We start from the raw sequence: 16,640 nt of genomic DNA, 5'->3' as shown, positions 1-16,640 counted from the left end.
ATAATAATAATAATAATAATAACAATAATAATAATAATAATAATAATAATAATAATAACAATAATAATAATAATAATAATAATAATAATAATAATAATAATAATAATAATAATAATAATAATAATAATAATAATCCTAGAAGGTTAGTTCACTATCAGACTAAAATTTTCAAAACGTGTGTCAAAATATTCACGATAATCAAGTACAAAGTTTGTATTTATCTCTGACGAAGTCAGTCACTTCTGTCTATGTCCCGGGGATATACACACTGTTTCAAATTGATCTACCCAAACTTAGATCATTATATACTGAAATTGGGTCTATATATGTGAAACACCCTATATATATATATATATATATATATATATATATATATATATATATATATATATATATATATATATATATATATATATATATATATATATATATATATATATATATATATATATATATATATATATATATATATATATATATATATATATATATAAAGTAACCGCTGATTTCTTTAATGTATTTTGGTGTGAATTAGATGGTTTATATACATATATAAATCGGGAATTTATAAGATTTATTGATTTATATTATTTATATTAGGATACGTGAAGCTTTGTTAAATTAAAATTGGTAAAGTAACAGCTATGTTAGTTTGGTCATTTATATGTGCAGGCTGCATGTTGCAAGCTCAGCAGTGTGCAGGCTGCATGTTGCAAGCTCAGCACTGTGCAGGCTGCATGTTGCAAGCTCAGCACTGTGCAGGCTGCATGTTGCAAGCTCAGCACTGTGCAGGCTGCATGTTGCAAGCTCAGCACTGTGCAGGCTGCATGTTGCAAGCTCAGCACTGTGCAGGCTGCAAGCTCAGCAGTGTGCATCCTGCATGTTGCAAGCTCAGCACTGTGCAGGCTGCATGTTGCAAGCTCAGCACTGTGCAGGCTGCATGTTGCAAGCTCAGCACTGTGCAGGCTGCATGTTGCAAGCTCAGCACTGTGCAGGCTGCAAGCTCAGCAGTGTGCAGGCTGCATGTTGCAAGCTCAGCACTGTGCGGGCTGCATGTTGCAAGCTCAGCAATGTGCAGGCTGCATGTTGCAAGCTCAGCAATGTTCAGGCTGCATGTTGCAAGCTCAGCACTGTGCGGGCTGCATGTTGCAAGCTCAGCAGTGTGCAGGCTGCATGTTGCAAGCTCAGCAATATGCAGGCTGCATGTTGCAAGCTCAGCAGTGTGCAGGCTGCATGTTGCAAGCTCAGCAGTGTGCAGGCTGCATGTTGCAAGCTCAGCACTGTGCGGGCTGCATGTTGCAAGCTCAGCAGTGTGCAGGCTGCATGTTGCAAGCTCAGCAGTGTGCAGGCTGCATGTTGCAAGCTCAGCACTGTGCAGGCTGCATGTTGCAAGCTCAGCAGTGTGCAGGCTGCATGTTGCAAGCTCAGCAGTGTGCAGGCTGCATGTTGCAAGCTCAGCAGTGTGCAGGCTGCATGTTGCAAGCTCAGCACTGTGCGGGCTGCATGTTGCAAGCTCAGCAGTGTGCAGGCTGCATGTTGCAAGCTCAGCAGTGTGCAGGCTGCATGTTGCAAGCTCAGCAGTGTGCGGGCTGCATGTTGCAAGCTCAGCACTGTGCGGGCTGCATGTTGCAAGCTCAGCAGTGTGCAGGCTGCATGTTGCAAGCTCAGCACTGTGCGGGCTGCATGTTGCAAGCTCAGCACTGTGCGGGCTGCATGTTGCAAGCTCAGCACTGTGCAGGCTGCATGTTGCAAGCTCAGCACTGTGCAGGCTGCATGTTGCAAGCTCAGCACTGTGCAGGCTGCATGTTGTAATCTCAGCACTGTGCAGGCTGACTGTTGCAAGCTCAGCACTGTGCAGGCTGACTGTTGCAAGCTCAGCACTGTGCAGGCTGCATGTTGCAATCTCTGGGAAATACTGAAACTCTCACATCATAAGTTTCTATGTGATAACTAGTTAATGTTAGACTTATAACTATCTTAATATCAAGCACTGCAGTTTTAGGCACGCCAAAATTTACTAATCTAGAATTGTATTGCTAAGCACTGCTAGGACGGTGCACTCCAGTAATTGCAAATGAAAGCGGTGTGCACACGCCAGTAAGGCGGCGTGCACACGCCAGTAAGGCGGCGTGCACACGCCAGACACTGCCATCTAAATTGTTGCCTCATGCTGTGTGTGTGTGTGTGTGTGAGGTTACGGCATTAGGTACGGCACCAAGTGCGGCACTAGGTACGGCATTAGGTACTGCACCAGATGCGGTAGTAGATACGGCCCTGGGTACGGCACTAGGTACGTCACTAGGTACGGCATCAGGTACGTCACTATGTACTGCACTAGGTACGGCACTAGGTACGCCACGAGCTACGTAACTAGTTGCTTCGCTAAGTACAGCACCAGGTACGCCACCAGGTACGGAACTAGGTACGCCACTAGATACTTCACTAGGTACGCCACTAGATACAGCACTAGGTACTTCACTAGGTACGGCACTAGGTAGGGATGAGGTATAACACGCAACTCTCCATAGCAGTGTGACCTAAGGAACAAAACAATGGGTGGGTAGGTAGCATCACCTCGACGTTCCATACAAACTACGTCACCTATATAAGACCCCATAATCTGGGAGAATCACACTGATGGCGTGTTAGGGTGAGCCCAGATGATCATTACATCTTAACTACCTTATAACAAGCACAGTTTATTCCATGTTAGATTAACAGCAGTCGAAATAAATTTGAGATGAGTATTTTTGTGTGAATATATTTCGTTTTCTTAGTTTTTATTATTCGTTTCCAGATAAAAGATTTATAACGAGGAGTAATATATATATATATATATATATATATATATATATATATATATATATATATATATATATATATATATATATATATATATATATATATGTATGCAAAACAACCACAGAAGAAGTTAATGACAGCTCTAGGCCTTTCGTGTTGCAATCAACACATCAGGAGCTTGCAGTGTTGCAGAAATGAGTAACCTATATGAGCAGATTCGTGCAGGGGGATGCTCAGTCTTAGCTGCCTCAATAATACCCACCAGCTCCATTACCTTGGAGAGGTCTGAAACAATCCTAACTCTAATCTCTTTTTACTACTGCCTGCCTTACCATTATCTCCCTTATTGCATTCTCTGTAATCATCAACTTGTACCTTGATAAATTAGACACATGTGCAACTCTTGGGTATCTTTATTGAGGAAACGTTTCGCCACACAGTGGCTTCATCAGTCCATACAAAGGAGAATCTTGAAGAACAGGAGGAGAATGAGGTAATCAGTCCCTCAACCTTGAGTCGATGTGGTCAGTCCATCAATCGACTCAAGGTTGAGGGACTGATTACCTCATTCTCCTCCTGTTCTTCAAGATTCTCCTTTGTATGGACTGATGAAGCCACTGTGTGGCGAAACGTTTCCTCAATAAAGATACCCAAGAGTTGCACATGTGTCTAATTTATCAACATGTCGGTTCTCTGAACCATTCATCTACAAACCTGTCAGACACTGCAACTTCTTGGGATCTTAATACTTGGGAATTCTTCGCTTGCCTAATTCTTGGGCACGACCTACTTCAACATTGAACAAATGTTACACGACCTATGACTGCTGCACCTCTCCTGCCAACGGTTTATAAGCTCCTTCTCAGCACGTATGCCGTATTCTATTCAAGATTGATGGACTGACCACATCGACTCAAGGTTGAGGGACTGATTACCTCATTCTCCTCCTGTTCTTCAAGATTCTCCTTTGTATGGACTGATGAAGCCACTGTGTGGCGAAACGTTTCCTCAATAAAGATACCCAAGAGTTGCACATGTGTCTAATTTATCAACATGTCGGTTCTCTGAACCATTCATCTACAAACTTGTACCTTATTCTCCCTTCCGCCTCAACCCCTTCAACTTTTCCCCCCTCACATTCGCCTATAATAATCTACCTATCATTCTCTCCTTCCAGCTTATCTTCAAACGCTTTCGATCCTTCCATCAACTCCACTTCTAGTTCATCCTCCCTCACTTCCTCAAACCATCACCATCTCCCTCTCTCTCCCTCTTTCCTGCCCTGTCCCCTGTGTTCGGTAATCCTCACTCCCTTATTTTCTCTGCCTCTGACACTTCCTCACTCCATTTATCTACCTCCTTCCTAGGCTTCACCCTTCATATTTTTCTCTGTCTCTCCCTCCCTTCCATACCCTCTCCCTCGTTCCTCAACTGAAGCCTCCCAATTCAGGGTGGTATATTCCATGACTAAGTATTCAACCCATCCTGTGTGATGGAATATGACAGTGAAACACCATCCTGTGTGATGGAATATGACAGTGAAACACCATCCTGTGTGATGGAATATGACAGTGGAACACCATCCTGTGTGATGGAATATGACAGTGAAACACCATCCTGTGTGATGGAATATGACAGTGAAACACCATCCTGTGTGATGGAATATGACAGTGGAACACCATCCTGTGTGATGGAATATGACAGTGGAACACCATCCTGTGTGATGGAATATGACAGTGAAACACCATCCTGTGTGATGGAATATGACAGTGGAACACCATCCTGTGTGATGGAATATGACAGTGAAACACCATCCTGTGTGATGGAATATGACAGAGGAACACCATCTTGTGGGATGGAATATGACAGAGGAACACCATCTTGTGGGATGGAATATGACAGAGGAACACCATCTTGTGGGATGGAATATGACAGAGGAACACCATCTTGTGGGATGGAATATGACAGAGGAACACCATCCTGTGTGATGGAATATGACAGTGAAACACCATCCTGTGTGATGGAATATGACAGTGGAACACCATCCTGTGTGATGGAATATGACAGTGGAACACCATCCTGTGTGATGGAATATGACAGTGAAACACCATCCTGTGTGATGGAATATGACAGTGGAACACCATCCTGTGTGATGGAATATGACAGTGAAACACCATCCTGTGTGATGGAATATGATAGTGAAACACCATCCTGTGTGATGGAATATGACAGTGAAACACCATCCTGTGTGATGGAATATGACAGTGAAACACTATCCTGTGTGATGGAATATGACAGTGAAACACCATCCTGTGTGATGGAATATGACAGTGAAACACTATCCTGTGTGATAGAATATGACAGTGAAACACTATCCTGTGTGATGGAATATGACAGTGAAACACTATCCTGTGTGATGGAATATGACAGTGAAACACTATCCTGTGTGATGGAATATGACAGTGAAACACCATCCTGTGTGATGGAATATGACAGTGAAACACTATCCTGTGTGATGGAATATGACAGTGAAACACTATCCTGTGTGATGGAATATGACAGTGAAACACTATCCTGTGTGATGGAATATGACAGTGAAACACTATCCTGTGTGATGGAATATGACAGTGAAACACTATCCTGTGTGATGGAATATGACAGTGAAACACTATCCTGTGTGATGGAATATGACAGTGAAACACCATCCTGTGTGATGGAATATGACAGTGAAACACTATCCTGTGTGATGGAATATGACAGTGAAACACTATCCTGTGTGATGGAATATGACAGTGAAACACCATCCTGTGTGATGGAATATGACAGTGGAACACCATCCTGTGTGATGGAATATGACAGTGAAACACTATCCTGTGTGATGGAATATGACAGTGGAACACTATCCTGTGTGATGGAATATGACAGTGAAACACCATCCTGTGTGATGGAATATGACAGTGAAACACTATCCTGTGTGATGGAATATGACAGTGAAACACTATCCTGTGTGATGGAATATGACAGTGGAACACTATCCTGTGTGATGGAATATGACAGTGAAACACCATCCTGTGTGATGGAATATGACAGTGAAACACTATCCTGTGTGATGGAATATGACAGTGAAACACTATCCTGTGTGATGGAATATGACAGTGAAACACCATCCTGTGTGATGGAATATGACAGTGAAACACTATCCTGTGTGATGGAATATGACAGTGAAACACCATCCTGTGTGATGGAATATGACAGTGAAACACTATCCTGTGTGATGGAATATGACAGTGAAACACTATCCTGTGTGATGGAATATGACAGTGGAAAGGTAACTAAATTTCTTTCCCATTATATAACAAATGCATTAATGTAACTACACTCTCCTCTTCTCTCCTTCATTTCCTGCCTTCCTTCCTCCCTGCCTCCCTTCCTTCCTTCCTTCCTTCTTTCCTTCCTTCCTTCCTTCTTTCCTTCCTTCCTTCCTTTATCACATTTAATCCCTAAATAACATTAAGGGAAAATATCGCCCATATAGGTAAGATATTGAAATTCTAGGGAGAATCCCTCTTAAATTTACAAAAAAAAAAAAAATCCCAAATTTCCCCTGCCTTTAATTGATAATAAGCAATATGAGGTCAGATAATGGGGGCAGCTATTGCGTGATATTATGGACTTGCTGCAAGGTCATCCCAGGTCAAACGTAATTACTGGTGTAAAATAATAATATTAATAATTAACGATCTAGATAATGTTGACAATGTTTTTATGTATATAATAAAAATAACCTCTTAGGTAAAAGACTTTAAGACACATTTTCGATTATACTAATACAGACATGTATAAATATACATATATGTACATGCAGTACGTATCTACATACATACACACGGTTTATACAAACCAACGACGGGGAGGAGTTGAATGATAGCTCTAGGCCTTTCGTGATGCAATCAAGGAGATACGATCACAGGAAGCGCCTTTAAGGCACTTCCTGTGATCGTTTTTGCTTGCACCTGTTCCTCTTTTCTGCAACACTGCAAGCTTCTGATGATGTGTTGATTTCAACACGAAAGGCCTAGAGCTATCATTCAACTCCCCCCCGTGGTTGTTTTGCCTGTATTTCGCTACCACCTCTTCCATTCATTTACACCATCTACCACACTGCTCTCCTATCCACTCCCTCTTCCACTCTAAATCCACAAATACAACGAAATATTCCTTACCTTTATCTAAATATTGTTCACGTATGATCTTCTATGTAAACACTTGGTCTATACATCCCCTACCCTTCCTAAACCTCCTTGTTCCTCTTGAGTCCTATTCTGTCTTACATTTATCCACCAGCAACTCTACCTTACACTTCACCTGCCACACTTAACAAACTTGTTCTCCTACGTTCTTTCACTCTTACACATATACGTTTATGCATGTATGTATTTGGTATAAACCAAAAGAGATATGGATGAATTATTTTTGTGTAAAATTTTGTTAAACATAAACTGAAAAGTGTTAATATCTTAAAGAAATAGCCCAAATGTGTTTATAATTTTTTGGTTTATTAATAAAACCAGCTCACAAGTCAGCTCACATGGTTTAAACAGAACAGGAGACATAACTGATCATGGGGCGCTGAATCCATGTGGGTCATTTAGGAAAGGGCAGAGGCTCGATCCTCAGTCTATTAGTCGCACCAGTCTTCATTAAGACTGTTAGTAACTGCCTCAAAGAATGACACGAGAGAAAAAAATATTGTATACCCCGACCTCGAGTCTGTTGAAGAGGGACCCAACGTGAGGTCGAAACACACAATAATTCTCCTTTTTCCCCTTCATGTGATTTTTTTCGTGTCACCAACAAATATATTTGTGTTGGAACAAAAAAGTCAAAATTAAATTAACCCGGTTTATATTAGAACTGGAACGAGATTATCAACATTTAAATGTATAAGAAATTTAGAGAAATCGTATAAGTCTATGAGACGTTTCCAGATGTATATGCATGTGTACAGATGTATATATTGCTGTATATATGTATGTACTCCATGGGGAAGTGGAGAAGAATCCTTCCTCCGTAAGCTATGCATGTCATAAGAGGTGACTAAAATACCGGGAGCAAGAGGGTAGTAACCCCTCAGGTCGTCCTACCTCGGTGGGAGACGACCACTGTCTTAGCTAAAAAATATTATGTATTTAGTGTAAACGAAAATTGAGGTGGATGTAAATTATCCAGCAGATTACTTGTTATGAGAAAAAATAACAAACTATAATAGTGAAATTATCTGTTATTGAATTACCTTTTTCACTAACAATGAAAAATGTTTGTTTAAAATTTTAATTTTTGAAGAAAAAGAATAAATATGATGATGCCCTGCCATACCCTCCCCTACCATACCCTCCCCTACCATACCCTGCCCTACCATACCCTGCCCTACCATACCCTCCCCTACCATACCCTGCCCTACCTTGCCTATACGGTACTTCTTACCTTCATGGCGTCATCACGAGGGTGGAATAAGGAAAGGTAAGATAGAAGGGAGAGATGAGTTAAAGGAAAACTGATTATTAGATGAGGAAGAGGAAAGGAGGGAGGGAGGGAGGGAGGGAGGGAATGGAATTACAAAAGGAGGTGAAGATAGGAAGGGGGGAAAGGTAGGAAGTGGGAGAGATGACAGGTGGATATAGTGGTGTGAAAGGTTGAGGGGGGGGGAGGGGGAGGAGCAAGAGAGGGAGGAATAGTGTTGAGGAAGGACTTGTTAAGGGAAGGTTATAGGATGAGAGAAAAGTGTGGGAAGGAGAGCAGTACGTCAGGTTATTGGACGCATGTAACTAATAAAACCTTTATTGAGGCAATGTTTTGCTCACCAGGAGCTTTGTCAAGCCGTTACAGTACAGTTACAGAGGACATAAAGAAAGTAAAGTGAGATGACTGAAAGGTACTTCACTTTACTTTATAGTAGTAGTAATACTTGAGCAGGTTATGATAGAAGTAATCTTAGTGTTCGATTATTTTAACTAATGGTCGAGTTATGTAATTTTTAGGATGATGAAGCTACCCTTGTTTTGCGTTACTGTGTCCAAAATGGAGATTGAAGCAGCTTCCAGACATTTATATTTGTGAGTATCTGGTTGGTTATTAACTCAGTGATATCACTTTACTGCATCAGGTGGCTGGTGAGTTACAGTGTAATACGTAAGTGATATTAAGGTTATCACATCTCCACATGTAAATGTTTTTGTTGCGATGCATTTCCAAGTATCAGGATGTTTCACTGAGGTATATCTTGTCACAGCCACCACATGGAATAACGTAAACTATCGTGCTGAATGGTACCGGGTCTTTCAGAGACGTTCAGCGCTACCTGGCTCTTGAGAACGATGATAACAATTCCCAATATGGTATCAGTGCATGGTGAATTGATCATACCAGAGGCGTTCTTCCTGATGTTCTTATAATAGTAATAATAATAATTTTATTTCTACTAATAATTTTATTTCTACAAGTACATGTACAAGGTATACAGACCTAGCTGACATCAATGACATCCTACTACATTGAAAGCCGCTTGTTATGCAGAACATTTGGGCAAATTAGGTAAATTTTGTCCCCAGGATGCGACCCACACCAGTCAACTAACACCCAGGTACCTATTTTACTGCTAGGTGAACAGGGACAGCAGGTGTCTTAAGGAAACACGTCTTAATGTTTCTTTAAGACACCGAGGTTCGAACCACTGACCTGTAGCTCGGTGAAGATTAGGTGTAAGATCGCTCATTGTCTAGGAATTGAGGTCTGCAAATTTGATGTGCTCTCAGGGGAAAAAACTAATGATTCCTTGGTTAACTTTTGACCGGAGTAAAAATGTATTAGATCACTGTTATTTCTAAACTTTCTATAGGCTTCGAATTTTAGGGATTTACTTTGTAAATTAGAGCGTGAAGAAAAGGTAACTTATCACCCACGTTTCTTCAACTGTCAGATGTCCCGACGTTTCTCTGCATTTTGTGAAGGGTAAAACACTTGGGGAGGGGGGGCACGAAGATGCTTACTTTGGACATAGTAACACCAAACAAAGACAGCTTCAATATCTCCTCCTAAACACAACTCCCTCATAGCCTGAAATCATTGCACAATATTACTACTAATACTACTACAACCACCACCACCACTATTACTACTACAACCACTAACACCACCACTGCTACTACAACTACCACTACTAATACCACTACTGGCTCACCCACGACTATCTTCTCTACGAATACTTCTACTACTACCATCACTACAGTCTTCAAGAATGCCTAGCTTCACATACTCTTGATATAACTATGTATATATTTTATTATTGGTACTGCTTTGACGTACCTTTTGGTTTAGTGAAACAGCTGTATCAATGTCTTACTAGTTGCACTTGTGTCCATTTGCCTCACATACTGTCAGTAGTCTTACTAATAACAAATCATAAACAAGGAGGGCTAATTGTTGCTAGTATTATATTTACAGGAAAGTGCTAAACCCAGACAGGCCATGCAGCGCCTAGTTAATGGGAGGTACTCGGGTATGAGGGATATGAGGAGTGGCCTGGCGCTGGTGCGAGGAGGGTACCACTGGTGTGGAGGAGAGTACCACTGCCCACTCAGGACCGCTCGGTTCGGGTCAAAATCCCACTACTCATGTGTTGTACATTACTGTGAGTCTAGCTTTTGTCTCCCATAATGTTGACAAATATTCCCTCCAAAGCTACTTTCGTGTTACTGCACTGAGAAAGTAAATATCTTCCACTGGACGAGAGCTGTTTTCCTTGTGTTCTTCGGTGAAGAACATTGTTATGACGTGTCTTTCATGGCAACGGGTGACTGTTTTACATCTGTCTCTTATTTACTTGCAATGCCATCTGTGAAGTTAGCTTATGAGTGATTTAAAGTGGGCCAGGATCTGCGATATTCTCAGATTAGGGGTCTTACATGTGTGTAACTACCTAGTTAGCTATTGTTACCTGCAAGTGTGTACTAGCCTCAGCAGGCTGCACGTAGCGTGTGTGTTGATGTATTTGCCAGTGTCCATGAGTCAGTACACGTGTGTGTGTGTGTGTGTGTGTGTGTGTGTGTGTGTGTGTGTGTGTGTTAGTATATTTGCATTTGTTTGTGTTAAAGTGCATTCGTGTGTATATGCGTGTTCTCATGTTTATGTGCGTGTGCGCGTGTGAAGTCAATGCATCAATTAAACTAAGTTTTTTTGGTTTGACATACAAAAAAAAAGTTGTGACTTGTAGCACTCCAAAGGTCATTCCACTGAGCTACAGTACCACTATCACTATTGACTATGACTATAAAACACTCACTGTTGTGTGGACGACTATTGTGTACCCGGACGTCTCAGTTTCTGCTCTTGTGGACCAAATCTGAGGGGTAGCCTGGCTCACAGGCGCCACCTAAACAGAAATACTTAGCTTTTTTTCCGCCTTATAAAACGTGGGTAATTTTTTTTTTTTTGCATTTATTTTTTGACCAAATTTTGTTGTTAATTTTTGACCTACAAGTATGAGCTTTCTATAACGAATGCGGCAATGAGGATCAAATTGTTCTCCAAAAATTATCTCTCGAGACAAGTGTTTTGCATTAGCCGACTGGCGAAGATAGGGATATTTATTTTTTTTTGGTTGAAGAGAGGAATAATGTTGTTTATGCTCTTGTGTGTTTGTGCATGTATGTACCACACTCACAGCTTGAGAAACATGGCTACTGTCTTCTCGTAGCCACACATGCCCAATATCTGAGTGGCTTGGTGTAGCAGACACTAATGGAATGATCAAGACACTGGTACCTGCCCAGGGGATACTTATATGACTATAATACATATGGAACCCTTACTGATTCTGTTACATTCTCTCTCTCTCTCTCTATCTCTCTCTCTCTCTCTCTCTCTCTCTCTCTCTCTCTCTCTCTCTCTCTCTCTCTCTCTCTCTCTCTCTCTCTCTCTCTCTCTCTCTCTCTCTCTCTCCCTCTCTCTCTCTCTCTCCCTCTCTCATGCCTCTAACCTCCAAACATCTCTCTACCACCAGCATAATCCCACTTATTCGGGTCAAGTTCTTGACACCTATTTAATCCTCACCCAACCGTTGTAAGCACTACCTGCATGATCCTACTTGTATGACCAAGCATCCCTGCAAGATACTTCGTGTATGACCCAGTATCTCTGCATGATTCTCTTTGTGTTAGCCAGGATCCCTCCATAACCATAGATACATATTAACCTGTCTATTTATGGTAATACTCCCTGCATGACAATAAGTATCCCCTACAGGGTGATGTATATTCCTTGCATGATGATATGAATCCCCTACATGGTGAATTATATTCCCTGAATGATGATAAGTATCCCCTGAATGGTAATGAATATTTTCTACATGACGGTATGTATCCCTGTATGGTGATCTACACCCAGTTATCCCTGAATGACCCAGTTATCCTGCTATCATGTTGCCTCTGCATGAACCTGCCTGCTGTCATGACCTACAGGGAGAGCAGGAGACCGGTGCTCTGCAGGCTGCATGACGTCTCCATGCAACCACGTAAAATATGAAGGGTTGCATGCAACTAAATACAGCATGGCAAAGCAAAAATACAACAGCAAGACAACAGCGGGACTGGCACCTGCAATTTAATACACTGCTGGCAAACACTGTGCAATGCAACACGTAATGTAAGTAACTAATAAAACATGATGACACGAAATAAAACGTCATAAAACATAATAAAATGTGACGATACGTAACGACACTTTATAAAACATGATGACACGTAGTAAAACATGATGACATGTAGTAAAACATGATGACATGTAGTAAAACATGATGACATGTAGTAAAACATGATGACATGTAGTAAAACATGATGACATGTAGTAAAACATGATGACATGTAGTAAAACATGATGACATGTAGTAAAACATGATGACATGTAGTAAAACATGATGACATGTAGTAAAACATGATGACATGTAGTAAAACATGATGACATGTAGTAAAACATGATGACATGTAGTAAAACATGATGACATGTAGTAAAACATGACGAAACGTAATAAAACATGATTAAACGTACAAGAACGTAATAACCAGCAATAAAATGTTGTAAAATAACATGATAAAAAAGAATAATAATTAATACAACTTAATACAACTTAATACAACTTAACACAACTTAATACAACTTAATACAACTTAATACAACTTAACACAACTTAATACAACTTAATACAACTTAATACAACTTAATACAACTTAATACAACTTAACACAACTTAATACAACTTAATACAACTTAATACAACTTAATACAACTTAATACAACTTAACACAACTTAATACAACTTAACACAACTTAATACAACTTAATACAACTTAATACAACTTAACACAACTTAATACAACTTAATACAACTTAATACAACTTAACACAACTTAATACAACTTAATACAACTTAATACAACTTAACACAACTTAATACAACTTAATACAACTTAATACAACTTAAAACAACTTAATACAACTTAATACAACTTAATACAACTTAACACAACTTAATACAACTTAATACAACTTAATACAACTTAACACAACTTAACACAACTTAATACAACTTAATACAACTTAATACAACTTGACACAACTTAATACAACTTAATACAACTTAACACAACTTAACACAACTTAATACAACTTAATACAACTTAATACAACTTAACACAACTTAATACAACTTAATACAGCTTAACACAACTTAACACAACTTAATACAACTTAACACAACTTAATACAACTTAATACAACTTAATACAACTTAACACAACTTAACACAACTTAACACAACTTAATACAACTTAATACAACTTAATACAACTTAACACAACTTAACACAACCTAATACAACTTAATACAACTTAATACAACTTAACACAACTTAATACAACTTAATACAACTTAATACAACTTAACACAACTTAACACAACTTAATACAACTTAATACAACTTAATACAACTTAACACAACTTAATACAACTTAATACAACTTAATACAACTTAATACAACTTAACACAACTTAATACAACTTAACACAACTTAATACAACTTAATACAACTTAATACAACTTAACACAACTTAATACAACTTAATACAACTTAATACAACTTAATACAACTTAATACAACTTAACACAACTTAATACAACTTAATACAACTTAACACAACTTAACACAACTTAATACAACTTAACACAACTTAACACAACTTAATACAACTTAATACAACTTAATACAACTTAATGCAACTTAACACAACTTAATACAACTTAATACAACTTAATACAACTTAACACAACTTAATACAACTTAACACAACTTAACACAACTTAACACAACTTAATACAACTTAATACAACTTAATACAACTTAATACAACTTAACACAACTTAATACAACTTAATACAACTTAATACAACTTAATACAACTTAATACAACTTAACACAACTTAATACAACTTAACACAACTTAGCACAACTTAACACAACTTAATACAACTTAATACAACTTAACACAACTTAACACAACTTAATACAACTTAATACAACTTAACACAACTTAAATAAACTAACACAACTTAATACAACTTAATACAACTTAACACAACTTAATACAACTTAATACAACTTAATACAACTTAATACAACTTAACACAACTTAATACAACTTAATACAACTTAATACAACTTAATACAACTTAATACAACTTAACACAACTTAACACAACTTAATACAACTTAATACAACTTAACACAACTTAACACAACTTAATGCAACTTAATACAAATTAACACAACTTAGTACAACTTAATACAAATTCATACAATAGATATACAATTCTACTGCAACATAAATACAATACAATTAAAAAAATATAGTGCATCGACTGTAGTAAAATACAACATTATAAAATACAACAGAATACACATCAAGAAAAAAACAGTAAATACAACATAATACAGGACTTAATACAACGCATGAAATCATTGTATTTAAAAAATAAAGCAAAATACAACACTAAGAATGCAATAAAGCAGAGTACAGGTCACAGTGGAGCAGGTCACAGTACATCAGGTCACAGTGAAGCAGGTCATCGTGCATTAGGTCACAGTAGAGCATGTCACAGGAAAGCATGTCACAGTACAAGTCACAGTGCAAGTCACAGTACAGGTCACAGTGCAAGTCACAGTACAGCAGGTCACAGTAAAGCAGGTCACATCACAGATCACATTAGAGCAGCTCAGAGTAGGGCATGTCACAGTAAAGCAGGTCACAGTAAACGTCACGGGACAGATCACAATAAAGAAGGTCACAGTACAGGTCACAATGCGAGTCACAATAGAACAGGTTGCAGTATAGCAGGTCATGGTGCAACAGGTTACAGTAGAGTAGGTCACAGTAGAGCAGATCACAGTACGGCAGGTCACAGTACAAGTTAAAATACAGCAGGTCAGAGTGCAAAAGGCTACAGTAGAGGTCACAATAGGGCAGGTCACAGTGCAGCATGTATAGTAGAGCAGGTCACAGTACAGATCACAGTACAGATCACAGTAAAGCAGGTCACAGTAAGCCGGTCACAGTAAAGTAGGTAACAGTGCAGCAAGTCACAGTACAGGTCACAGTGCAAGTCACAGCAGGTCACAATACAGGTCACAGTACAGCAAGTCACAGTAGAGCAGGTCACAGTTCAGAATGTCACAGTAGAGGTCACAGCGCAGGTCACAATAGACCAGATCAGAGTACGGCAGATCACAGTACATATCAACGTGAAGGTCACAGTGCAAAAGGCCACAGTAGAGGGTCACAGTGCAGCAGGTCACAATAGACTAAATCAAAGTAGAGCAGGTCACAGTACAAGTTAAATTACAGCAGGTCACAGTAGAGCAGGTCATAGTAAAAGTTGCAGTGCAGGTCATAGAGCAGTACAACTGAGAGTAAAACAGGTCATAGTACAGGTCACAATATAGCATGTCACAGCATAAAAGGTTAGAGTACAGGTCATATTACATATGATCACAGCAAAGCAAATTAAGGTGCAGGTCACAGTGCAGAGGGTCACAGTACAATGGGAGACAGCGCAGAGGGTCACAGTACAATGGGAGACATTGCAACGGGTCACAGTACAATGGGAGACAGTGCAGCGGGTCACAGTATACGCCACATAACAGAGGGTCACAGTGCAGCAGGTATAGGTCACAATACAGCGGATTACAATATGTCACAGTGCGACGGGTCCCAATACAATGGGCCACTACTGAAGTGGGTCATAGTATAGGTCACAGTACAGCGGGTCGCAGTGCAGGTCATAGTATAGGTCACAGTACAGCGGGTCAGAGTGCAGGTCATAGTATAGGTCACAGTACAGCGGATCACAGTGCAGGTCACAGGACAGCGGGTCACAGTACAGAAGGTCACAGCCAGAGGCATGTCATGTATTCCCTTGTCTTGTTCCACACACACACACACACATACACACACACACACACACGCACACACACACACACCACACACACAACACACACACATACACACACACATAAATGCGCAGAACACACACACACACACACACACACACACACACACACACACACACACACACACACACACACAACACACACACACACACACACACACGCACACACACACATACACACACACACACACACACACAAAACACACACGCACACACACGCACACACACACACACACAACACACACACATACACAAATAAATGTGCACAACACACACACACACA

General features: G+C 39.6%; 1 protein-coding gene across 6 annotated transcripts in view; it reads right to left on the bottom strand.

Moving 5' to 3' along the window:
* LOC128694114 (chondroadherin) overlaps positions 1–16,640 on the bottom strand; it is a 159,904-nt gene that overhangs the window by 24,071 nt on the left and 119,193 nt on the right. For 3 of the 6 annotated variants that reach the window (XM_070093537.1, XM_070093539.1, XM_070093538.1), the window contains exon 10: positions 11,141–11,230. The exons of the other annotated variants lie outside the window; for them this stretch is intronic. In XM_070093537.1, coding sequence (XP_069949638.1) covers positions 11,141–11,230 — 90 coding nt within the window. The remainder of the gene's footprint in view (positions 1–11,140; positions 11,231–16,640) is intronic. 6 annotated transcript variants of the gene reach the window in all.

This window comes from Cherax quadricarinatus, chromosome 43 (genome assembly GCF_038502225.1).
Source record: "Cherax quadricarinatus isolate ZL_2023a chromosome 43, ASM3850222v1, whole genome shotgun sequence".
In the NCBI taxonomy this organism is placed as follows: Eukaryota; Metazoa; Arthropoda; class Malacostraca; order Decapoda; family Parastacidae; genus Cherax; species Cherax quadricarinatus.
Note: the sequence above shows the minus strand (reverse complement) of the source record. Positions and strands in the feature narration are given on the sequence as shown.